Here is a 24,551-nt window from a genome sequence, read left to right on the forward strand (position 1 = left end):
TTCGCATGCCGACATTACGCCATTATGCTGCTGATTCGCAAAAAGCGGGTCTTATTCGATGGGCGATTTGAAGGTCATCCGGCACCTTAATTTCAAATTTGTTAATTGCGTGTTGTAGAGCATTAAATTTCCGTTCTCGTGATATTGGTCAATATGGGCACCTATTGCAAGAACGCCGAGCAGAATTGTTTTAATAGGGAAGTTTTTCGCATGCCGACATTACGCCATTATGCTGCTGATTCGCAAAAAGCGGGTCTTATTCGATGGGCGATTTGAAGGTCATCCGGCACCTTAATTTCAAATTTGTTAATTGCATGTTGTAGAGCATTAAATTTCCGTTCTCGTGATATTGGTCAATATGGGCACCTATTGCAAGAACGCCGAGCAGAATTCTTAGTATTAGGGAAGTTTTTTGCATGCCGCCATTATGCTGAATCGCAAAACCAGGCGATTTTTTTAATTCGCGATTTTTTTGATTGATACAGCTGCGAAAAAATTTGTTTCAATGTTTTTTGAGGTTTGAACTGCCTGCTCATCTCTGTAATTTGATTCTAATCCAAAAGAAACCAATTTTTGAGGAAATGCCTGTTGTACCTTTTAAAATGTGGCAAATTTGCAAAATTATTCTGCCAGAATTCTGCCAGAATGAGGGTGGTGCCAAGGCGCCAACCAGTGATAATATTAGATGATAAAAATTATACGCATCGATACACAGTGCGAATAACATGAAAATAAAAACATACATATCTTAACATAAACAAAAACCAATCTATCTTTTAAGAAAAATCGATGTAAGTAGTATTTTTTTAAAACTATGTGTTTCAAGCAATCCACTTGGCAATGACTAAAAATTCTGTGGATATTTAAAGGCAATGATGCGTGTAAGTTTTCGATACATTTTGCATGTGCTTAGTGCTAGATTTTTACGTAACCACAGCATGTCTCGCTTTATTAATGTTTAACTTGTTGAAAGTTTCGAAACAGTAAAACATAAATTGTAGAGAACTGATTAGATTGCGAATTAATTTTAAGTTCAAGCAAGTGTTCTATTGTCAACTGCTACAACCATCGAGCCATGTTTCCTTGCATATTGATTCGATTTACTTTTTTGTTGAGTGTATTTATTTTTTTGGACAACCGTCAAAACTCTTATTCAAAATATGGTTAAATAGTTGTAATGCAAATTTAATTGTCATGCAATTTGTCTGTCCTAACAAAGTGTTATTGGTGCAAATTTTACAGATGTTTGTAGCCCTGTAGGTGCTAAAATCTTACTATTCTGCTACCAAAATGGCTTGTGCTTGTACCGGAGTGTGCTGGATGATTGCTATTTGTGTTTTACAATTGGTGAGTGATGTCTGTAAGGATTTGCAGCATAATTGACTAACTTTATAGTTTTTATATTTAAGTTGGCAACAGTGTTTCGACAAACTTTTGCTTTTCTTGGATTATTATGGACAGCAATTGCAATGAACTTTTGCCACATTACTGCCATTATTTTTGCAATAATCGGGTGTGCGCGAACCAAGCCAAGGCTTCTTGCTATGGTGAGAATCCTGTTTCAAAAGTTGGCTTAAATTATAATGCAGTTTTTTTGCAGTACTCTGCTTGGCTACTAATATGGGTAGGATGGAATCTGTACCTGATATTTCTTTATGTTGGGGTTGGAGTTCTTAGCCTTGTGAGTTTATCTGTTGTGACTTGAACTAAATAATTTCTTTCCTTTTGGGTTTAATATATTTTGTACTGACCTTGAGGGCTGAAACTTTTGGACCAATATGACTTCCCAGCATATGTGTTTTGTTTGTTATAACCCTGTTATAGCCTTAGTGTATGGAAGGCAAAATTTCTTTATTACAAAATGTGTGTGTGCTGCTGGGAATTTTGTCATATTGGTTCATAAGTTTTTCGGGATGGTTGAAGGATTCAAATTATTTGTCAAACAAATATAGAACTTTCGGCGACATTCTGAGGCCTTTTCTCCCAATGCTTGGTCTCCATTAAGATCTCAATGCTTTCTTTTTAAATTTGGAAATAGTAACAAGAGAAATCAAGGACAAACATTTACGCTTTATACACACCTACACCCATCTGTATGTTATGATATTATGTTTTTTGAAGTATTTTTTAAGAGTCTAGTTTAAGCAAAAGTGCAATATTAATCATTGACTATGTACAGTGTTTTGTGTGCTGAAGCAAACCTTAAACAAAGTGCTGTAATCTAAGCAAGCTAAAGTCAACACTTCAGCCAATTTCACTTGTTTTGTTCCTAATCATTGTATTCATTCTCTACCCTGTGTGTTTAGAGCGAGCATTTGGTGACATTGAACCTGGGTTTAAGCAACTCTCTTCCTTGGTTTCTTGAGAAATGTATGATCTTCACAGATATGGAAGAAGATACGGTAACAGCATATGATATATCTAGCATTTCCAGTGAAAACTTTCCATGGTATTGTGGTGTTGGATATCAGTATATTGAAGTTGGTCAGGCATCCGTGCAGCTGCTTCTTTCTGTAAGTAATTGTGATATACTGTGTTTTATTACTTACTTACAATGAGATAATGGTTTTAGAATGCAATGTATGATTTGTTGAATAAATGTAAAAACAAGCCATCACTGTGTGCATTACATAAAATGAAGTATTGTTGAAATTGCTTGTTTTATGAAAATGCATCCATTTTTTGGCAGGTGTTCGGATTTGCTATGTCTTGTTATGTGATCGGAGTTATGCGAGAAGATGAACAATCATGTGAGTTGTCATGATACTATGTTTTTGTGATGTGTGGCCATACAAAATTTGGTATTATCGCTATTGGTGTGTTACAAAGTGACAAGCTTCCCCACATGTAAACTCATCGGTGATTGTAAAACCGTATCGTTCCAAAGCAAAGAGTTCTCAGTGGCAATTAAAGCAAAATTGAGATGCTAAAGCTGCCAATAGAACGCCCTTTAGCTTACAATAATCATAGGAATATTTTTGCCTTGATTTTTATGATTTATATCAGGAAATGTTATTTTTTTTTTAAATATGTTTACAAATAACATTTTTGTAATTATGCTGAACATAGCAATTAACTCTCATAACATTGGGTTACAAATTAAATTTTTTCTAGTTGATTTCGTGAATGAAAATGACAAACACAAGCTCGAACTCAACACATACTCTGTCCAATCGCAACCACTGATGGGGTGAGGCCTTCTCTATAATAACAACATGCTAACTTGCTTGAAACTTCTTTTTGTTATGGAACAATGAGCATTGTTTACACAGACATGACTGCTCCTCCCTAGACTCCACATGATGTGTGTAAGCCATGGAAACCTATATCATGAACTTAATTTGTGGAAATACTATATTTTTAGATTAGTGACCTTTAGAGTTAGGCTTAGTTTGTGTAAAAGGAAAAAAGTAACACAAAAATTACCTACAATGTCCAATTGTTTATTAGATGAAGTAGTGACAATTTATTGTGATGAGGCTGGTAATCTATTAGTTATATTCAATGGTGTTTACAGAGTGGCAAGCACCTCAACCACTGCATGATGGCAAGTTTTCTATGAGATGTGAGGGTTGAAATATGATGGAATGCACAAGAATTCTCACCGGCCGAAGAAGGTTTCAGTGGACAAAACAGGGCGATTCATTATACTGATTTCCACTGGACCAGAGTACTACATTTCATATAAACGCTGCAAACTGAATTACATTGTCACTTTTATATCCCATGACCTGTGTGCACTGTCACATATTACTGTTTAATTTTTATGCCACAACATTGTGTTCTGAAGCATGCAGTAATTTTCCTGTGTTTCTATTGTGAAGTTGATTCATTGTTCATTTTAAAATAATTTCTTCTACTTATTCTAAGTTTATGGAAACTTTAATTTCTTGCACCCGTTGTTACCTAAGTTTTATTGTATTTCAACAATGAAGGTTTAGTGTCTTGCTTTTTATTGGTGCTTCATCATTTCAACTGCTACATTTGTGTAAGATACTGCAAGCCAGTGTTTGAAACACGCTTTCTACATGCTTTGGTCTCTTTTGTCGTATTTAAAAAATCTATCTGGGTCTGAGGTGCATTTATTCTTAAAACTACATAATTAGTGAATAATTTATCGGTTGAACCAACAATCCGAGCGATCCACGAATATGAAAATAACGATGAGTTTTAAACCTTGCTTTGCTGTCGACCAATCACAAAAGACAAATTAAAGTAAGTTACACGAGGTCACTTATATTACAAGCTTAGAAACAATCTCACAAATCGCTCCATGTTTTTTACTTTTGGCGGCTGGAGGTTTTTTTGTTGTTGACCCAGAACAAAGTAAAAATATTTATGTTTTTGACGTTAATGTTGATGGCGGGTCAGTTGGAAGACGATGCTAATGTTTAGGGGTCGAAGTATTTTTACGAAATCGCACGACAAAGTACCCTAAATACCTAATTAAAAATCATGCGACGAATTCTACAAAGCCAGTTTACATTTTTAATGTTTGCGTGTCAAAATCGTTCCGGTTGATTGGTTTTGATTGACAGGTGATCATGTGGTGGCTGGCATTTAAAAATATTTCTTGAATTGTTTTGAAATGGACGTCGATGATAGCCTTACAAACGTGGTTGGCGAATTTGGAAAATACCAGATACGAATCTTTGCAATTCTCAACATTTTCTCGGTAAGTTTCGTTTTATTCATCATGCTGAACAGTTTTTGCATTAAATAATTGCAATTTGGAAAATTTAGTTTAGTTGGAAGGATGAACAGGTGTGTTTTTGTAAGTTAACATGACGATAGGAAAAAATATCGTGTGTGGGGGGAGGGGGATATATCCTCTGTTCACTTAATTGCTGATAATCCACACACAAACCATTAGATAATGCAAACTATTCCAATATGGGTTAATATTGATGGAAAATTGGTTTATGTGTCAAACGTACTTGCAATAGTTCACCTCAATATATTTCATTCAAAATGGTCATCAGAAAAAAAATTTTATTGACATATTTTTATGTTCAGGTTGTTTTGCCTCCAATAAATTTATGCGTTGTTTTTATCGGAACAAATCCTAAATTGATCGAGGATGTCAACCCAAGAGTCCATAACGACAGTTCGATCCTTATTGAGGTTTAAAGAAATCAAATTTAATAAATTTATCAATTATAGAATAACAGAATGTTTGTCATTTTTTCTTGATATTCTTTTTACTCAAGTTATTAGTTGGTCCTTATTTTTGTGCAATATTTTTAATTGTGTGATAATTCTTATACAACAGTGGGACTTCATAAACAGACAATGGATTAGTTCTCTTATTCAATCCTTGTTTTATGTTGGTTTCCTGGTAGGAGTGATAACGTTTGGACAATTATCTGACAGATTCGGGAGACGTGTTGTTATGATACTAGGTGGGTTATTGTGTGGTTTTAACATTTGTTTAAATCTTTTTGTCCTCGCAAAACTAGTTCAACATTACCCATGGTAAACATGGGTGTTTTACAGTAGGAGGTTGCAATGTATTTTGTTCCAGGGTTTCACCTCCTTCTTCCAATTTCACTTGTGACGAGTTTCTCATCAAGTTGGCAGATGTTTGCTGTGTGTAGATTCTTCTCAGGTATGTTGTACGGTGGTACGGGTCTTGTGCTGTACGTGTACCTACAGGAGATTGTCGGCCAGGGCTGGTGGTCGATCACAGGTAAAACATTTATGTGCATTAAACCTTTATACAAATAATTTTGAATTAACTGTGTTTTTCTACTTTAAAATTTAAACTAAAAAAATCCTTTTTTGTAATTTATCAGTGATTAAAATAATAAGAAGGCAAAGTGGAGCCTATAATATGAATTGTCTAAGCTGCATAGTGGCCATCTGTATGCATAGTGGCCATCTGTATGCATAGTGGCCATCTGTATGCATAGTGGCCATCTGTATGCAGCTTACACAAAATAATAAATGTTTTCCAAAAATTGAGATGGGATTTTTTCTGTGATAATTTCCAGGTACCATCACAAACTCCATGTTTTCATTTGGAATCGCGTATATGGTTTTGATGGCATATTTTCTTCCAGCTTGGAGAAAGTTGATTGGGATTATTTCACTTTCACAATTAATTCCTTTGCTTTATTTGTGGTGAGCAAAACATCTTGGGCTAAACAACCAGATTGTGCTGCAGTCTTAAATACAAAGACAGGGTTACCATTAGCATGTTGATTCTTAATGTAAGAAATTATTTAAGTTATTTTAAAGGAAATAATTAATTGTGGAAGAATAATGATCATTTTTATGTTAGTGCCCAAATATGCATGGGGGTTTTACCTCAATGTGACATATCACTAAAAATGTACATTTAATGCAAATAAGCAAAATTAAATGAAAAAATAAGCGTAAATCCAAGAAATAAGCATCGTATATCAACCCTGGCAGAATATCTTGTCTTGTGTTTGTTTTATTATTACCAGCAGATAAATGTTTTAATAACTATATAGTTGTTATATTACTTATTTTTGTGTTTACCCAGGTCTATACCAGAATCTCCAAGGTGGCTTTATGCCAAAGGAAGATTATCAGACGCAGAACAAGTTCTTATTCAGATTGCAAAGAAAAATGGTGTCAAAGATCCTGGTATGAATTACAGAGTTTTTGTTGGAATGTTGTTACTGATATTCATACATTCCAGTGTTGTCCCTTGCCAAGAAGCCAACTGAGAAATTTGCTGAAAACCAAACTTTGATAGACCTTCTGAGGAACATTATCACATTGAAACGGATCCTTATTATGTCATTTATTTGGTAAGTTTGCAGGAAGTCACAAACCCTCTCCTAATAATTTTCTGCTTTTAGGTTTGTCTCAAGTTTTGTTTATTATTCGCTGACGTTGGCAGCTGGAGATATTGGAAGTAACCTTTACATAAGCGAACTTTTGTCGGGATTAATCGAACTGCCCCCTCAAATCTGGTGCTTGTTCCTCCTGAATCGAAAGTGGTCAGTTCCAAATTTCTCAATTTATCCCAATAATATTATGATTATGCTTTTCCAAATTCTTAATATTATTTACATAAAATTGAGTTTTTTTTAACAGGGCTGGTCGGAACAGGTTGTTGTATAGTGCGTTGTTTGTAAGCGGAGCCTCATGTCTTGGACTAATTGGTTTTAAACACGTGGGTAAGTGTAAGATTCTGGAAATTATCTTTTTACGCATAAAGCCGAGCACAGTTTTGTGAATCTGAAACCTATGCTGTAAATGTGGGTGTTGTAGTTTCCAAATCTTCATATAAATATAATCAGTCATCCGTTGCAGACAAGACCACTGGAAAGACTGTGCTGGGTCTGACTGGGAAAATGATGATATCTTCTGCATTCAACACACTTTACGTTTATACCCCTGAGCTGTTTCCTACTTCTGTGCGTAATGTTGGGTTGGGGACGGCATCCATGTTCGCCCGGGTTGGAAGCATTCTTGCATCATTTGCTAAAACCATGGTAAGCTTGTTCACAGGTTGGACACCTTTACATGCAAAGGACAAGTTGGTCATTTTGCTCTTGACTGAAATACTTAACTTGTGATGGTTTGTTTAAATCCACATGTTAAAATGTTGATTATTGAGAGCTTGTTGAGTCCCCAGAGTCATGGGTACTTATCTCGTTTGCTAACTTTTAAACACAATTATTGTTTTTGTACCCAAATATTTCATAATATTTTTTAGATCGACTACAATGCGGCTGCTGCTTATGCTGTATTTGGAGGACTTGGTATTCTTGCTGGTGTCCTAACTCTGTTACTTCCCGAAACACTGGGTATAAAACCTCCAGATTCATTTGGCGACCTTATTAAACATCCTGGGGAGAAACAATTTAATGGGTCAGCTTTGAAGAGAAAAAGTTTGAATACCAGTGGATTGGAGCAGGTTTGCTTTTGTTGCTTCTGATATGGGATAAAATTTATATCAGACTAAGTCAATTGTCCAGGGGAGGTCTGGGTGTAGTTTGTTTGAAAAATTAATTGTTGAATAATAAGGTTGTTTTGAAAGTATTGTTTGCATAATGGTGTGCGTGCATTTGCAACTGATGTGGAATACGTTTACACCTAGAAATGTATTGTTCCTGGGTCACAGTCCCACAGAAATATGTGCCATAAACTGTATGCTTTTGAGTTATTTGAAACAACAAATAAATAAATTATTTATTTATTTAACAAAGTCCTGAACAGGAATATTTTTCTCAGGTGATGCTTTTGAATGAAGAAGAAGACGATGAAGCTGTTTTATGATTTAATCCTCCAATACAAATTTACAAGTGATCAGTTTGGATTCTGAGTCTGAGTTTTTTGTAATTTCTGATGCATATAAATATTTCAATGCATTTTAAACAATTTTACAAAACAAATGTGTTGCAAAACATTTCCTTGTGTATGTCTTTATTTCAGGCCTGACACTTTGCTGTTATATTTATTACACAGAATATAAGTGCAGATATTTGTTATTTGATGAATTTTGTGCAATTTTCCATTGATGTTTTGGAACAATTATGCTAAAGTATTGAACAAGATGAGTTTTGTTTAAATTGTCACTCCATAGAAAAAAATATTGTTTTGTTTTACTCATAAACTATTGTCTTGTTACCAATATTCCATTTTTATTTTTTCAAGTGTCTTTCAAATCTTTAAACCTTCTATTTCTAAGAATTTGTTGCCTTGTTTTGGTACATTATCAAACTTTAACTACTCAGGTGTCGTTTGTTGTATAGTGTTTTGTACGGTAACATAAGCATTACTTGTTATTTTTATGTAGGTCAGGCATGTTTTAAGTGTTAAGTAATTTGAAGCGATGGATGTCGACGATTGTTTTACGAAGGTTGTTGGAAGATTTGGAAGATATCAACTTCTAACCTTCGTCATCTTAAGCATTTACCAGGTTACCGTTAATTATTTTTGAGTTAAACTCTGCATTTGTATTACTTTAAATCCCACCATATTTTTTAATATTGCAGAATCTTAATGTTGCAAACTTGCATTTATTTTAGTTGATGTTAACTGCTCACAGTTTGCTTGTTGTGTTCGTTGGAGTGAAACCTGAAGAATTGAGGAAAGTTAACCCAAGAGTTAATGACGATTGCTCAATTCTAACTGAGGTGATTTAACCAAAATATTCAGGATTCAGCAACCAATTGTTGAATGGCAAAAATAATATTGTAATTTGTCAATTCATATATGTTTAGTGCATAAGCTGCACAATTCATATTATTGGCTCCACATTGCTTATCATATATGTTTAGTTTAAATTTGGCTGTTTTGGAAAACATTTCTTGACTGAATTATCGTTTCATTATTTCAACATCCGTGTTTAGTGGAATCTCCTGGATCACCAGTGGGTCAGCGACCTCATTCAGTCCTTGTACTTCTGTGGGAATCTTGTTGGTGTCGTTATGTTTGGGCAACTTTCTGATAGGTTTGGAAGAAGGCCCGTCATGCAAGTTGGCAAGTTCATTCAACTAGCAACTTCTTCAATATGGTTTTGTCAAAAAGAAGCCTTGTTTTGTTCCAGGTTTCACGTTATTGCTTCCATCATGTTTCTTAACCGGTTTCGCTCCATCTTGGAAATATTTTGCTGCTGCCCGTTTCACGACCGGAATATTACAAGGAGGTGCTGGGTTAGTCAACTATGTTTACCTTCAGGAGATGGTTGGGCAGTCATGGTGGGCAATTACAGGTGATCTGGTTAACTGGAGCAGTTATTAAACTAAAACCCAGAGATATGTGTTTGGCCTAATTTTGTTGCTTACTTTGGAAAGTTTCCATTTATCAAAACCTTGTGCCACAACCGTCAAACTCGGCAAACATTATCAAAACTTCTGTTTTGTTCAGGTGCAGTTTCGAATTTGCTTTTTGCAGTTGGAATCGGAGTTTTTGCATTGTTCGCTTACTTTATCCCAAACTGGAGATATTTGACGTTTTGCGTAACTCTCACACAACTTGTGCCTTTCTTCTATGCTTGGTACGTCCACACATAGACATTAACCCTGTACTTTTATTCACACTTCTGTACTTTATCAGGACAATTCCAGAATCTCCCCGATGGCTGTATTCCAAAGGTCGATTGAAAGAAGCTGAAGAAAGTCTGATTTCTATGGCAGAAAAAAATGGAGTTAGAAAACCTCGTAAGCTGCTTTTATGACAACACAAAGCAACATCATGTTTCGGAAAATTTTTAATGTGTAGAAATATCACTGGCTATGAGATCCATGAACAAACAATCATCCGGAAACAAAACTTTAATTGATTTATTGCGCCATCCGGTGACTGCAAGAAGAACAATCTTGATGTTGTATATTTGGTAATTCCACTGTTTGATTGCTGCTAATCAGTTTTCATAAATATGTTTATTTAATTTTTTTTTCTGTATTTATTGTAATTCTTGCATTTTTGAAGCTAGTTTCATTTTTCAAATGCCTTTTACCCATTTTTGTTCAAATATATCTTTTGTTTGTTAACAGGTTTGTGAATAGTTTTGTTTACTTTGCAATGACTTTGGCTGCTGGAAACATTGGAAGCAATCCATACGTCAGCACAACATTATCCGGCCTCATAGAAATTCCATCAACGTTTGTTTGTACTGCGCTCCTAGAGAAAAGAGGGTGAATTTATAAACTCTATCTGATAGAAACTAGCCTACTTGGCCAAACGTTTCCGATATAAGACGGGAATAGTAAAATCTGGAAATATTTTCTTTTTTTAATTTTGTAAAAGTTTCGGTCAGCATCAATAATTCTCCTCGGCAACAGCAGGGATCATGACAATTTTTTTGTTCGTTTAGATTTGGTCGCAAACGAACAACTTCATTATTTATGCTTATCACCTCACTGGCTTGCTTCTCTATTATCAAAATCACAAGTAAGCGTTTCGCAACAAGTTTGAATTTAAACTTGATCCAAAGTTGTTATTTTCAAAGATCCTGGTATGGTTCTCCTCCTGGGACTCACAGGAAAGATGATGATTGCAGCAAGTTTCAACGCAATCTATGTTTACACCCCGGAACTGTTCCCAACATCAGTTAGAAACGTCGCGCTTGGGTCATGTTCGATGTCTGCAAGAATTGGAGGAATCTGCGCCTCAACAATGAAGTCGTTGGTAAAACGTTTTTATGTATTTTGATTTTTAAACTGAAATAATTTCGATTTAAAACATCCTGTGGCACTTAAATACTTCTGAAACAACGAATTGAGTGCGACATTATTTGAATTCAAATTTTCTGTGAATCTATAATGAGCGTAGAAAGGATATATCTTGAAAAACTTTGTGCAACTTTTATCAAAAAACAAATAAACTACAAAACGCGTTAAGTTCCAAAACGTTTTAGATTGATGTGAATCCAGTTCTTGGATATTCACTTTTTGGAATAGCGAGTTTTTCTGGTGGTTTATTGTCACTAAAACTTGTTGAAACTCTTGGATTGAAACCTCCCGATTCATTTGAAGACCTTGCTATATCAAGTTCAAAGGTCAGTGAATCAAGCGGTGAATTCCAACACAACAAAGTTCAGTAACTTGTTTGTTCATATCATGAATGTTTCTTTTATTGCAAACTACAATTTTTGTGTTTCACTAAACATTTAATTTGGTGGAATTTGAGTTTGTGTGAATATTAGTGTCATTTCTTTTAGAAGAAGCAATTGCAAGTTTTATGTTTTATTTACACAACATAACACATTTATCAGGATTTGAGTTCAACAAAAATATTTATTTTGTACATTGTGTTGTAATAAAGGTGTTAATGGAAAAAATAAAAGCATCTGTTGTTATAGAAACAGCCAAGCGTGGAACTCAAAGGGGTTTTCGAGAAGAGTTTAGCAAGTTAAGAATTTGCCAAATCACGTTTTTCAAATATTCTATCACGCTTATATGCAGACCAACTTGGTTTTAGTAAATTTTGTTTTCCTTGTCCTTTTTTTCAAAAAGAAGCTGCTGTATCATAATAATATGCAATACCACATGTTGTGTTTTTCATTCTTGCCTTTAGTACATTGTGTTTTACAATGTGTGAAACAACATTTTTATCATTCTGTGCACTTTTGATGTTTAACTAAAAATTGCTTTATTGAAACTGTTGTTGCTCGGCTGATGGCCTGGCGTGTGCCGGAACTTGCGTCAAAATAAATTAACCGTTACCTCAGATGACAGTTGTATTTTTTACTGTTTTATGTTTTAAAAGAAACAAAATAAATTTCAATAAAAATAGCATATATATTAGAAGATTTATAGCGAGAAAATAAATTAATATTTTGGAGAAAGTTGGATGAGCGAAGTTTCGTCCAGCTGAAACTGGTGGTGCGTGACCAAGTTTGTTTTGTTTAATGAAGTCTATTTGAGAAGATTTGTTAAGATGACATTACCAACGTGGTAGTGATGTGGGTTCAATTCTTGTGACGAAAACCACGCACTTTTGTATCAGCTAGTCTATAATCTGTCGCCTCCCAGAATCATGAGCATTGCAAGAAGTTGTTTCTGCCGTTTACCATTTCTCAATCGTCTCTTAACCCAACGTACAACTGTGAGATCAAAATGTCGAGCTGTTATTTTTGATATGGGAGGAGTAATTCTTCCCAGCCCTTTCCCAATGACTAAAGGTTATTCTCATTTTTCTATCCTTCTCTTAATTTTACCTATCAATGAAAATGTTTTAGCTTCACGATATCCAAACCTGACCAACAACACTTCCTTGGCGTCACACAAGTGAAACTTCAATTTGAAATATTGCTATGATAACTTTATGTCAACGCTTCTATTTTAGAATACATGTTACGCTTTATTAAGCATCTTTAGTTTTTATTTAAATATATTTGTATTCTAAAAATAGAAGTGTTGGCACAACATTACTGTAGTATCTTTTCTATTAACTAAGATATCTGCAATGAAAGCATGAAAATTTGCTTTGACATAATTTGATGTGTTCTTACAGAATACGAAGCAATTAAGAAAATCCCGGCTGGAACAATTTGGAAATGTATAAAAGAATACGGAGACAATGGAGCTTGGATGAGAATGGAAGTTGGAGAAATTACTGCTGAGGAATTTGGGCAAGTCTTTAGCGAGGAATGTTCAAATACTGTGAGTACATGATTGTTCAACCTTTGCTTTCTTCTTTATTCACTTGACTCAACTGCATGGCAGTATGAATTGTCAATTTCATATTTTAATTGAATATTTGTTGGGACAATTATCAGGCAAACCAGCGTATTGATGTGCGTGACTTTTTGACCTACCTCGAAAATGGAATGAAAACTCCAGTTCCAGAAGTATTGGATGCAGTTGATTGTCTCCGAGAAAGTGGAATTAAAACAGCTTTACTCACAAATAATTGGAAGTATGCAGATGGAAGGTCACTGCTTCCTTTTGCAAGAGAAAAATTTGATGTGGTATGTAACGCTTTAGTGGTTTGTCCAAGGATGGCACAAAAGTTAAAATAATTTGATTTCAGATCGTTGAATCAGCAGTGGAGGGAATGAACAAACCAAAACCTATGATTTATAATTTGTGTTTGAGTCGGCTTTGTGTTCAACCACCAGAGGCAGTGTTTCTTGATGATATGCATCCAAATATTTCTGCTGCCAAAAGTCTTGGGATTCACACAATTAAAGTATGAATTTAAAAAAATTTAAAGTTTTCTGCAATTTTGTTAAAGATTGTTGAGAAAAAAAAGTGAAATATGTTTTCTATGGAAATCAGTTTAATGGTGATGAGATTAGTAGTAATTTGTTGCTTTCAGGTAGATGATGTATATATTGCTGTAAATGAACTGGAGAAATTTCTTAATGTTCCATTATCGACCGTTACCAAGGGAACCAAACCTGTTGGCAAAGGAATGAAATTCCCTGTTGATAAATTAACAGAATATATGATAAACAAACTTGGGATTGAAGCTGACCACAATCCAGTAGTGAGACAATTTAGTCACGGTCAGTCGAACCCAACCTACCTCATCGACTTCGGGCCAAAGTTCACGAAATATGTTCTGCGTAAAAAGCCCCCAGGAAAATTGCTGCCTTCAGCTCATGCTATTGAACGGGAATACAGGTCACTCTCAATCAAATATGATCAGGATATTTTACTTTTCTTACTTTCTTAGAGTGATGGAAGCCGTTGGAAAACATGGAGTTAAAGTGCCCCCTCTAGTGGATCTTTGTAAGGACTCATCAGTTATCGGGACACCGTTTTATTTAATGGAGTTAGTTCAAGGCAATATTTACAAGGTATAAACTAACATCTTCTACTGAAACCTTGGAATTGCATCAGACATGTTGAAAATGCTTTAAAACAAATGTTCGTTGTTGCATCGTTTTATTTTTTTGAAAACTAAAATTAATTTTGCAGAACCCAATTTTACCAGGAATGATTCCAGAAACAAGAAAACATATTTACAAAGAAATGATTTCAAACTTATGCAGAATTCATAAAGTTGATGTTAAAGATGCTGAATTGAATGGTTTTGGAAAGCAAGGTGCGCTTGTCACAATGTACATGTGAATGGTTGTGGCATTGCCCTTAAATTACACTATAAAATAGCCTTGTATCAAACGCATTTATTGTTAAGAATACATGTTTCGCTCAAAATAAGTATCTTCAGTTCTTATTCAAATAGATTTGAAGGCTATTTTATATTGTAATACTGCAAACGTGATGTTTCCATCTGTGTCACGACAACAAGTGGAGTTGGAAAAGGTCGATTTCGGAATGAAAATATTGAATATTGCCCTTAAATATCACAACACAATTTAGTATTGAGAGCTGCATACAGTAGTGAACAATGTTTCGACCTGCAAGGTCTTATGAGTGCAGCTCGTTGTTGCTTAAAACTAGGGTAGTCACAAGTTTTTTTCTTCAGGAAATTATGTTGAGCGCCAAGTCCAGACATGGAGTAAACAATACAGAGCAAGTGAAACAGGGAAGATTGAATCGATGGAGCAGTTGATGATTTGGTTACCCCAGCATTTACCTCAGAATGAACAAACTACAGTAGTCCACGGAGATTACAGGTGGGAGGAACATCAAGATTGCTTTTAATCAAAATATACATTGTTGGATCCTGGAGTATTTTGTATTTGTTGATGTTTAGAAAGCCTGAAAAACAATTGTTATTGTTCACACAAAATGGCGGCAGTATATTTTTATTTATTAACAGAATCGACAATCTTATTTACCATCGAGATCAACCTGAAGTTTCTGCCATATTGGATTGGGAACTTTCAACTTTGGGCGACCCAATATCTGACCTTGCCTACTGTTGCCTTCCGTATTTCCTCCCACAGAATTTTCCTATTATACCAGGTTTGTCGAAAGATGTCAATGTAGTGGGATGTGTGTATATTGTACATTGGACTTGACTTTCTTACAGGAAGTAATTCATGTCTTTACGAATTAGCAACAGAATTTTCACATGATAACATGAGTTTTGTGATAAAATCTCTACGATGTTTTTTTTGTAGGATTTCGGAATTTAAACCTTCAAGAAATAGGAATTCCTTCTCATAATGAATTGATCGACCACTACTGTGAAATTATGAACATTCAAAAAATTGAAAACTTTGATTTCTATATGGCTTTTTCATATTTCCGTGTTGCTGCAATTTTGCAGGGAGTTTACAAACGATCAACACAGGGTCAGCAAAATTTTCATATATATATAACATTAACCAGCAATTAATAAATTTCTTGTGTTATTTTCCTAATATTTTTATAATATTGCAAGAATACATTCAGGTCAAGCAAGTTCATCGCAGGCATCGGTGGCCGGAAAATTGGCCGCAAACATGTCAGATATTGGCTGGTCGTTTGCTGCCAAGGAAGGATTTCGTCTTTTCAATAAAACAGATGTTCATACACTAGGTGGCGGTAAACGACTCTATTCAACTCAGGCAGCAAATTGTGAGATGATTTCTATCGATTCAATAATTTAGATTACTTACAACGATAAATGTTTTTATGAATGTTTATTTATCTTTAATCTGCAATTAAATGAAAACTAATTTCAGATATCCCTCTGGATGTTTCAGCTTTGAGCTCAGAAGTTCAAACTTTGCACAAGAAATTAGAACATTTTATGGAAGAAAACATTTACCCTAATGAAAATGTGTTTCGAGATCATGGGTTGTCGTCTGTGAAGTGGACGATCCACCCTCTAATGGAAGAAAATAAGGTAATTTATGTAAACTTTTAAATTAAACAAAATTTATGACATCTTGTTGTTTTTGAGAAGTGTGAGATTGTGTTAATGTGAAGGATGTTAGTTTTATCCCACGTATTTGTTAAGAAAAAATCCAGATCCGAAGGTTTGTGGAATCTATTCCTCCCAAAGGAGAGCGACCCAAGCGGAGAATATGGAGCCGGACTGACAAATGTTGAGTACGCCTTTCTGTGTGAAATTATGGGAAGAAGTTCTTATGCACCAGAGGTTAGACTTTATTTGCTTGGGACATAAAACATAAGACTCATGTGGTCGCCCGAAAATCACCAATTTTGACATGTTGTTATTTCCTGAAGGCTTTTAACTGTTCGGCCCCAGACACTGGAAACATGGAAATCTTAGCACAGTTTGGATCCAATGAGCAAAAGGAAAAATGGCTAAAACCACTTCTTTCTGGTGAAATAAGAAGTTGTTTTGCAATGACCGAACCAGATGTTAGTAATGTGATATGGTTCTGAACTGTGATTGGTTGCTTTAGAACTATCCACAATCTATGCAGGTTGCTTCATCCGATGCAACCAACATTCAAGCCTCGATTAAAGAAGAAAATGAAAACTTAATTTTGAACGGAAGGAAATGGTGGACGTCAGGACTTCTTGACCCAAGAATGAAAGTGATAATATTTATGGGGAAAAATGATACAACAGGTTCATCCCACTGAATTTATTATGTTTTCTCTTGAATTTTAGATTGATTTCATGCCAAATCACCCGACTCATAAAGCATGAATTTTTTGGATTTTGCCCAAAATTGATAGACTTGCTAAAGCCCAAACACTCGCACTTTGTTTCAAATGTCGTTGAAATTGACCATGTACTTTTCAAGATACCATACTTTAAAGTTATAGCCTTATTGCCACTAGATGGCGATATATATTTTGTTTTTTTGCTAATATCTCAGCCATTTTTGGATGGATTTCTACAATGTTGGACTCATTTTGAAGGTTGCAACAAGGCCTACTTGATTATACCTTTAAATTACAGGAATAATTTTGACATTTTTAATTACAACCCCTCAAAAAAACATTTTTCTTTAGTGTTTGAGGGTTCATAACGTAAATGTATCATGTCAAAAAAAATTCAATTTGGACAAAATGTTGGTTAGGTCATAATAATGCATGACACCCAAAAATTTTAATAGGCAAATGTTACAGTAAAATTTACCTTTTTGGTGGTAACAATATTTGTACGTTTGCTATACTTTACTATGTCACTTTCATATATCATGCAATGACTAATCCCCATTTATTTTTTCCACTGTATGTGCAAATACAGTTCACACATAACATACAATAGCATATGTGGCACTAAAAATAAGCCGTAAACAACTGGAAATATTAAAAAAATGATTGTTCAGATTTATTTTTTCTTAACTTCAGTTAAAGGGTTTCTGTTGCTTGCTGTTGTTCTTTCTGAGTGAGTGTGTATACTCTTCCTGTTGCAGTTTTTGGATTGACATTTGTTAAAATGGTTGCTTTCTTAATCTTCAAAGAATCTTCAGTTAATGGATAGGCAAATGAAGGGGATGGGCCAGCAGGATGCAAAAATTTTACTTCTTCTTCTGGGTATCTTTTTTGCTGCAACTTTCCTTTGACCATTGGTGACTCATCCAGAACTTCCATTGATTCATTTAGTGTTTTAATCACTGCAGTTGGCGACTCAAAGTCTTCTGTTACGACACTGCTGCTAGTGGATGAAGAGGCTGGCTGATAAAATAACTTACACCACTGTAAACAAAATTTCTTTCATGGAATCAGCCGTAGTTTTTCGTGCGTCTTTTATAATGTAAGGAGTTAATACTCTATTCTGCAGGTTTGCCTGTATTTTGTGTTTTGAATGGATTGCAACATCTTCTTTCACGAAGGGAATACATTCCTAAAAACTGTGCTTTGTGTCCAGGACAAGTGATCACAGTGTCTGTTGGTATACGATACTGAAGTAATTCCACTTCTTCAGCAGTTGGAATATAATTCAATGAAGTTGAGCTACCTTCACAGCACTCATTTACTATAAAACCTACATCACAAGCCATCTGTTCTGATCAAGCTGTTTTTTTAATACTCATGAACATACATTTTAACCTAATAGACAAACTTAACTGACATTAAAATGGCCCCAAGTCTTACTCTTTCCTTCATATTAATTGTTGAATGTAAATAAAACAACTACTTTATGCTGTGCTGTAAATTTCGGACCTTTTTATCTGGGCAATTAACTCCCAGATATCATGCTGTGAAACTGGTTATGTGCTTCCTTTTGCCTTTTCACATTGGACACTTCAGTCTTATGCTGTGTCTTCCTGAACTGGCCAGAATCCAAAACATCACAAACTTAGCTGGTATTACTGCTCATATTGTCAGAAAACTTCACAAACAATGCTATATCTTGATAACACGCACATAAATGCACATGTCATTAAACGAGATTTTTTTTATGTATAATGTGGTTTATCTTACATAACTTTTGTTACCAAGTAATATATTAATCTTATGTACTCTACCATGCTGCTCATATAAATATGTTAGGTTGGAAAGATTCTTCAGCTTGTGAAAATAACATATTTACACAGCACTTTTTCATTGCATGTGAATAATAAGAAACGCAAGTACAGGCAATGTATAAAAAAATTACCATTTATGTGTTTGCTTCTTAAGTTGTTAAGCTTTAATTTTTCCTTCAAAATTTTTGGTGTTATTGCATTATTATGATACAGTCAACATTTTGTCAGAAAATATTTTTTTTAAGATGATACATTTACGTTATGACCCCGTAAAGGTTAACTAAAATTTTGTTTACTGCATTGTAAAAAAAATTTTGTTAGCCTAATCTGTAAGGCCTTCCCTTTACCTTCAAAACGAGCCCAACATTGTAGAAATCCATCAAGAAATGTCCGCGATATCTCAAAAAGTACTTCATCATTTTTTGTAAAATTTTGAACTTTTAGTTATTTTATCATCCTAAAGCTGCTGTGTAAATTTCATTGAATTTGAAAAGGGTCAGGTCAGAAATGTGATTTAAATTTGGTGATTTGATATCAAATCACTCTATAGTGAAAAAACAGTGATTTTCTTCGTTATGGGGTTTGATGTATTTACTATCTGTTAATTGGATATTTTTTCATTTACGAAATCGTAATTTTTTGAAAATATCTTTTAGTTTTGCAAAACTTCATGATCTAAATTTTTTCAGCGGATTTGCACCGACAGCAGAGTATGGTGATTGTTCCCGCCGATTCACCCGGTGTGAAAATAATACGACCTCTTACTGTGCTCGGAGCTGATGACGCACCTGTAGGTCACGGAGAGGTCATTTTTGATGACGTGATCGTTCCTAAATTTAACGTAATTCTTGGTTTGGGCGATGGATTCAAGATTGCTCAAGTGAGGGAAACATTTCACACCGATTCGGTCGGTGATAACCAGGTTAATGTTGAGAGGGAAGTTGGGTTGTTTTTGTCGTAAAGATCGAGCCTCAATTACCCATGCCCTAATTTATCAACAAATATCGCCAACCCAAAAATGGGTCTTTGATTTAAATAACCTGGTTTAACCCCCGTAGTCATGACGTCATGATTATTTAGGCTCGGTTGGGTCCAGGTCGGATCCACCACTGCATGAGGTTAATCGGATCAGCGGAAAGATCACTCGACTTAATGAAAGAGAGGGTGAGAATATTATGACGTCACAATAGTTGGAACAAACAGTAGATTGTGGAATTTCTGATTGAAATATTCAGGTTAAATCACGAGTGACGTTTGGTCGCCCTCTAGTGGAGCGTGACACAGTGTTGCGCAGCATCGCCACCTCGCGGATTGAAATCGATCAGTGTCGTTTGCTCGTCCTCAAAACAGCTAGAATGATGGATTTGTATGGGAACAAGGTGGGTTGTGGTCGTCAGGATGAATTACTGAGTTTTGTGGATGTTTTTCCGTCCAGGCTGCACGGAAGGAAATTGCAATGATCAAAGTCGCCGTTCCCAGCGCCGTGTCACGTGTCATCGACAGAGCTATGCAATCGTTTGGTGCCGCTGGTGAGTCGAGATAATTTCGAAGCGGAATTATGGAAAATTGTTATATTGGTTGTTTCAGGTTTGTCGGGGGATTTCCCTCTTGCAATGTTCTATATTTGGTCACGTGCTTTGCGGATCGCTGACGGCCCCGACGAAGTCCACGAACGGACAATCGCAAAACTGGAACTTAGAGGTTGATGTTTTCCGCCCTCGAACGGTCACAGTGACCTATATGGATATCCGCCAGGTGGCGAAGAGTACTTACAATTTATCAAATTTTATTGCAGAGTGAATATCATCTTTTTCAATTATTGTAATTATCTATTACTGCAAACTTTCTGACGTATTATCCTAAGTACCTGAACACGTGACTCTGTGAGCCCGATCCGAAGCGCAAGCTCCTCTCTCATAAAAAAAATCCGGATAATGAGTCATCTTTTTTCAATTATTGTGATTATCTGTTACTGAAAACTTTCCAATTTTTCCCTGCGAAATTTTAAAACAATAAAATTTCGTTTTAGGAAAATACTTCTAACACTGATTCCATCAGCGCCCGGATGATGTCGCACTGGTCACGTGGGTTTCGCGCGTTTAATGCAAATTATTTACGCATAATGAAAACAACAATCCATCACGTTTTGGCGCGAATGTTACGTCGCTATAGACAACCATGACGTGATAAACGGGTTCTGCATGGCTGCACATCCTGAAAGCGTGCAGATTGTTTCGTAACACCTCCTTTAGTGCATATGTTTGTGATGTCACAAAGCACTCGTAAAAATCTGTTCTCTTCTCCGCGGTTTGAGTTAAAATGTAACAGATGCAGTTTATGACGTAACAGGTGATTTCCCAAAAATACGCAAACAAGATCGAGCGACGTAACCAGCTTTTTATTTGTTTTGTCAATTAACGAATAACAGACAATGCGGCGCACAATATGACGTCACAACGAAAGATGAAGAATGTCGACAATAAAGACAATTATCAATGAGCAACGCTCGAACGATCAACAATTGTAGTCGCAAAGAGCGACTGAAATATTTGGGATAAACTCAGAATTGACCCAAGTATAAATTTTCACATACGTTCTCCGCTGGATTGTATTCGAATGCCTCCGTTGAACTTGAAACTTTTTTCTCGCATGACATCATCAGATTTACGTCAGCACGGCGCGATGTTGCGTCATTAAAGTAGGAAGGGTCGTTTGATGAATATTCAAACTAAAAAATAAAATATGATAAACCGGCCATTAAATAACTTGTTATCAAAACCCACTTGTTTTGCGTGCTGCAGGCGATACGCGTCATAAATAGTGACGTCACTGGATGTTTGCATCGTCACATTGGGGATGTTCGCGTTTGTGTAATTGGGAAAGCTTTGCTCTTCAAAAACAAAAAACAATGGTTTAGAACAACAGCAATCTGCTTCAAGTTCAATAACATTTACCTTCACTCGCTCCATGCAAACTGTAAAAACTCTCCCTTGTAAAAGTCGATGAGGTCGGGGAATGGGAGTAGGTTTGGGCGGAAAATGGGAATGAGTTTGCCGCCGATGGAGGGTGAAAATTCCAGATGTTGGACGAAGTTGTGACCGCTTTGCGTTTCTTCCATTTTGCTCTGCGATTCTGAAACCAAACCTAAACATAAAAAATTATCATCATTCAAAACCAACTTCAGGATTTGAAAAGTTAATATTTTTTTAACCCAATATTCAAACCCTTATATTTAGATGTGTTTTTTTGTGTCTAGTTTAAACAATGCTAATGGAATGTTTCTGGGTCTACGAAGGTTTAAACTCTAAACAAATCTGTTTTTGCCCAAAATACTAGGTCGGCAGTGATTACGTGTCAAATGGCGATACTCCGCTGAACCATCAACAAAACAACGGAGTTCTGCCAAAATTAAATGAATAATTAATTGCGTTCCACAAAATCTGTCGCAAATGACACAGAATTGAATATTTAATTTGACAAAAGACTATTTTCGACACAGAAATTAAATTAGCCGAGACTTTAACAAATTTAACTGATTTTAGTTTAAAAAAATTGAAAGTTTTTTTACGACTCTGACGTATACCTGAACACGTGACTCTGTGAGCCCGATCCGGAGCGCCAGCTCCTCTCTCATAAAAATATCCGGATAATGAGTTGTAGAAAAACTTCGTTCCAATTCGTTAAGTTGGGATGGAGCGAACCTCGTCCTGTGACGTTTCGACTTTGAACATTTCCGATCTTTTGTTTCGGATTCCTTCGGATTTGTTTCGGATTCCTTCGGATTTTCTTGTTCTTTCTTCTCCGAAAAATCTGATTCAGTTTGCTTTTGTTTGGAATGTTTTTCTTGTTGTTTTTGTGATTGTTGTGTGTTTGTCGGGACTGCGTGCGACTGTACAGAGTCAACTTTCCTCTCTTCCGTTGTTTTTCCGCCCACGAAAGTTTGGATTAATTTTTGCAGGGATCTGTGCTTCGGGTCATTGTGGTCAAATGTGGAAGTTAGTGGAACTTGATCAACTTTAGGGGATTCTTGACGACTTGACGTAAACAAAGACTTCCCCTCATCCGAATCACCGTAGTAACTATCCGCATTCTCACTCCGGTTCATGCCGTTGTAGTAAAAACAACTTTCGTCTTGTGAAGAATCGGACACCGATTTCGAAGACTCATCAACATAATAATGAACTGCATTGTTGACGTCATAATGAGATACTTGAGTGTTGGAAATCTTCCACGGGCTTTCAGTTGTTCTGGCCAGTGATTGTTGGCACTGTGACGTGGCGTACGGTGATTGGAGGTTGAACGTATGCATTAGGTAAAATTCGTCTACGAGACTAAAACAAAACCAACGAACTTTAAATTTATTTTCCTGGTTTCGAATTTTTGGAATAAAATCCGCACAAAGTTTCTGACATTCATCAAATCTATGCTAAATCTACGCTGATCGTAAATGACTAAAAATAATGAAAACCTGTCTATGTTTTGATCAAAACTATCTGGCAATATTCATTGCAAACTTCAACTGATCTGAAATCCCTGAACACTCGACTGCACCACCAACGTTATCATGTGAAGATGAGAGCGTGCAGCGCGCGATTTACTACTGTGACATCACAAAGGGGCGATGTGCGGTGAACTCGTAATTTTTCTCCCTGCGAAATTCCGCGTTTCTTTTTTCCCACACAAATCTTCTGTGTTCGCCCTTCCTATACGCTTCAAACGTTTCTTCAACAACTAAACATCTTCTTTTTTTCGGGTGTATTTAGCACGAATGCTGCAGGTGGATCCGCTTCGACGAAATAAACACAGAAAAAAACTTTTTCCGATTTCTTCAATCGAATATTTTCATCCAAACCTATTTTCTTCCGCCAGCAAATTTTTTTTTCAACAAAACATTTTTTTTTTCAACAAAAGATAAATGCGACAACAAGGTAATCGCACACAGAAAATTAATCGCACGGCGTGACGTAACAAGCGGTGACGACATATGTTATTGTGACGTGTGTAACGACGCGTGAGGAGGTTTTTGCACGATTTTTCCAATTAGTCACTTCAGAAAGATGTTATTTTCACACGTGGCGGTGCGACAAAGGTGAAAATCTTCCGAACGCAGCATGAAATCGTGTGATTATCATCAAATTTGTTCTTTAAAGTTGTGTGAAGTGTTTGATTTTACCGATGGGTGTTTGTTCGTAATAATGCAGCGTCTGTGACGTCATACTGAGGTGTTTTTTATGCTTGTAACGGAACCGGAACAAGTTAAATTTAACTTGTTGATATGAAAAGAAGTTTGGCTTCAGATATTGTACAAAGTTGGTCGATTCCCTGTCAAACGAAAGTTTGATTTTATATTTTCCGGTAAATTAACAATAATTTTATCTGTAATTTTGTTCAGGATTTTGTTAAAGAGATATTTATACCCCGTAAGAACCCATTCATTCCCCGAAAACGAACAAAAACATCGCAAACCATGTTCTGTACGTCTTGCTGCCGCTGATACACTTTCTGTTAACTACAAAGGAAAATTCATTCACCTTTATTAGCAACAAAAGCAATTGTGAGGTTAACAAACGTGGTATTGCAACGTGAACAACAAACAATGGATTTCTCTTTTCATTGTGACACGTCATAATCAGATAATCGATGTCGCATTATCAAGTCGACCATTTTCGAACGACGCCTTTCGAGAATTTTAGTCTCAGGAGTCAACGAGGCAGCCCGCAACTCATTTCGATTCATTAGCACATAATTGAGTGATATAAGATCCTGTGTGACGTAATAATCTCGTATTTTTGATGTCTCTGTACAATTCAGTCGTATTTTTGAAGTAA

General features: G+C 35.7%; 5 protein-coding genes across 8 annotated transcripts; 4 read left to right on the forward strand and 1 right to left on the reverse strand.

Moving 5' to 3' along the window:
- Nucleotides 1-1,235: 1,235 nt before the first annotated feature.
- LOC145911651 (sodium/potassium-transporting ATPase subunit beta-1-interacting protein 3-like) lies at nt 1,236-4,049 on the forward strand. The gene is made up of 7 exons (XM_082999058.1): nt 1,236-1,347; nt 1,410-1,547; nt 1,601-1,681; nt 2,307-2,513; nt 2,690-2,750; nt 3,115-3,190; nt 3,518-4,049. Exons 1-7 carry the CDS (start codon nt 1,291-1,293, stop codon nt 3,543-3,545), a joined length of 648 nt encoding a protein of 215 aa, XP_082855184.1. The 5' UTR covers nt 1,236-1,290; the 3' UTR covers nt 3,546-4,049.
- Nucleotides 4,050-4,535: 486 nt separating this feature from the next.
- Nucleotides 4,536-8,779, forward strand: LOC145910152 (solute carrier family 22 member 15-like). The gene is made up of 12 exons (XM_082997175.1): nt 4,536-4,675; nt 5,017-5,124; nt 5,273-5,402; nt 5,525-5,689; nt 5,994-6,123; nt 6,512-6,615; nt 6,671-6,782; nt 6,834-6,974; nt 7,072-7,154; nt 7,291-7,472; nt 7,697-7,897; nt 8,215-8,779. Exons 1-12 carry the CDS (start codon nt 4,589-4,591, stop codon nt 8,257-8,259), a joined length of 1,488 nt encoding a protein of 495 aa, XP_082853301.1. The 5' UTR covers nt 4,536-4,588; the 3' UTR covers nt 8,260-8,779.
- On the forward strand, nt 8,775-12,146 carry LOC145910153 (solute carrier family 22 member 15-like). The gene is made up of 12 exons (XM_082997176.1): nt 8,775-8,902; nt 9,012-9,119; nt 9,336-9,465; nt 9,533-9,697; nt 9,853-9,982; nt 10,042-10,145; nt 10,207-10,321; nt 10,482-10,622; nt 10,802-10,878; nt 10,937-11,115; nt 11,345-11,485; nt 11,789-12,146. Exons 1-12 carry the CDS (start codon nt 8,816-8,818, stop codon nt 11,840-11,842), a joined length of 1,431 nt encoding a protein of 476 aa, XP_082853302.1. The 5' UTR covers nt 8,775-8,815; the 3' UTR covers nt 11,843-12,146.
- A 175-nt stretch (nt 12,147-12,321) lies between these two features.
- On the forward strand, nt 12,322-21,490 carry LOC145912464 (acyl-CoA dehydrogenase family member 10-like). 3 transcript variants are annotated; one of them, XM_082999932.1, is made up of 21 exons: nt 12,322-12,610; nt 12,943-13,091; nt 13,208-13,399; nt 13,462-13,620; nt 13,750-14,057; nt 14,110-14,233; nt 14,355-14,481; nt 14,866-15,016; nt 15,163-15,308; nt 15,467-15,640; nt 15,741-15,905; nt 16,013-16,176; nt 16,291-16,431; nt 16,521-16,658; nt 16,724-16,871; nt 19,413-19,645; nt 19,804-19,887; nt 19,959-20,102; nt 20,159-20,252; nt 20,311-20,478; nt 20,753-21,490. In XM_082999932.1, exons 1-20 carry the CDS (start codon nt 12,466-12,468, stop codon nt 20,427-20,429), a joined length of 3,105 nt encoding a protein of 1,034 aa, XP_082856058.1. In that variant the 5' UTR covers nt 12,322-12,465; the 3' UTR covers nt 20,430-20,478; nt 20,753-21,490. The 3 variants fall into 3 exon arrangements, with proteins under 3 accessions (XP_082856058.1, XP_082856057.1, XP_082856060.1); XM_082999931.1 differs by lacking the exon at nt 20,753-21,490 and having other exon boundaries at nt 20,311-20,742; XM_082999934.1 differs by lacking the exon at nt 20,753-21,490 and having other exon boundaries at nt 19,413-19,603; nt 20,311-20,742.
- On the reverse strand, nt 20,500-23,843 carry LOC145912465 (uncharacterized). 2 transcript variants are annotated; one of them, XM_082999936.1, is made up of 2 exons: nt 22,307-23,843; nt 20,500-20,590 (listed from the first exon to the last, which is right to left on the reverse strand). In XM_082999936.1, the coding sequence occupies exons 1-2, from the start codon at nt 23,030-23,032 to the stop codon at nt 20,549-20,551; spliced, it is 768 nt and encodes a 255-aa protein (XP_082856062.1). In that variant the 5' UTR covers nt 23,033-23,843; the 3' UTR covers nt 20,500-20,548. The 2 variants fall into 2 exon arrangements, with proteins under 2 accessions (XP_082856062.1, XP_082856061.1); XM_082999935.1 differs by lacking the exon at nt 20,500-20,590 and adding an exon at nt 21,605-21,867.
- Nucleotides 23,844-24,551: the final 708 nt, after the last annotated feature.

This window comes from Ascidia mentula, chromosome 8 (genome assembly GCF_947561715.1).
Source record: "Ascidia mentula chromosome 8, kaAscMent1.1, whole genome shotgun sequence".
Lineage (NCBI taxonomy): Eukaryota > Metazoa > Chordata > Ascidiacea > Phlebobranchia > Ascidiidae > Ascidia > Ascidia mentula.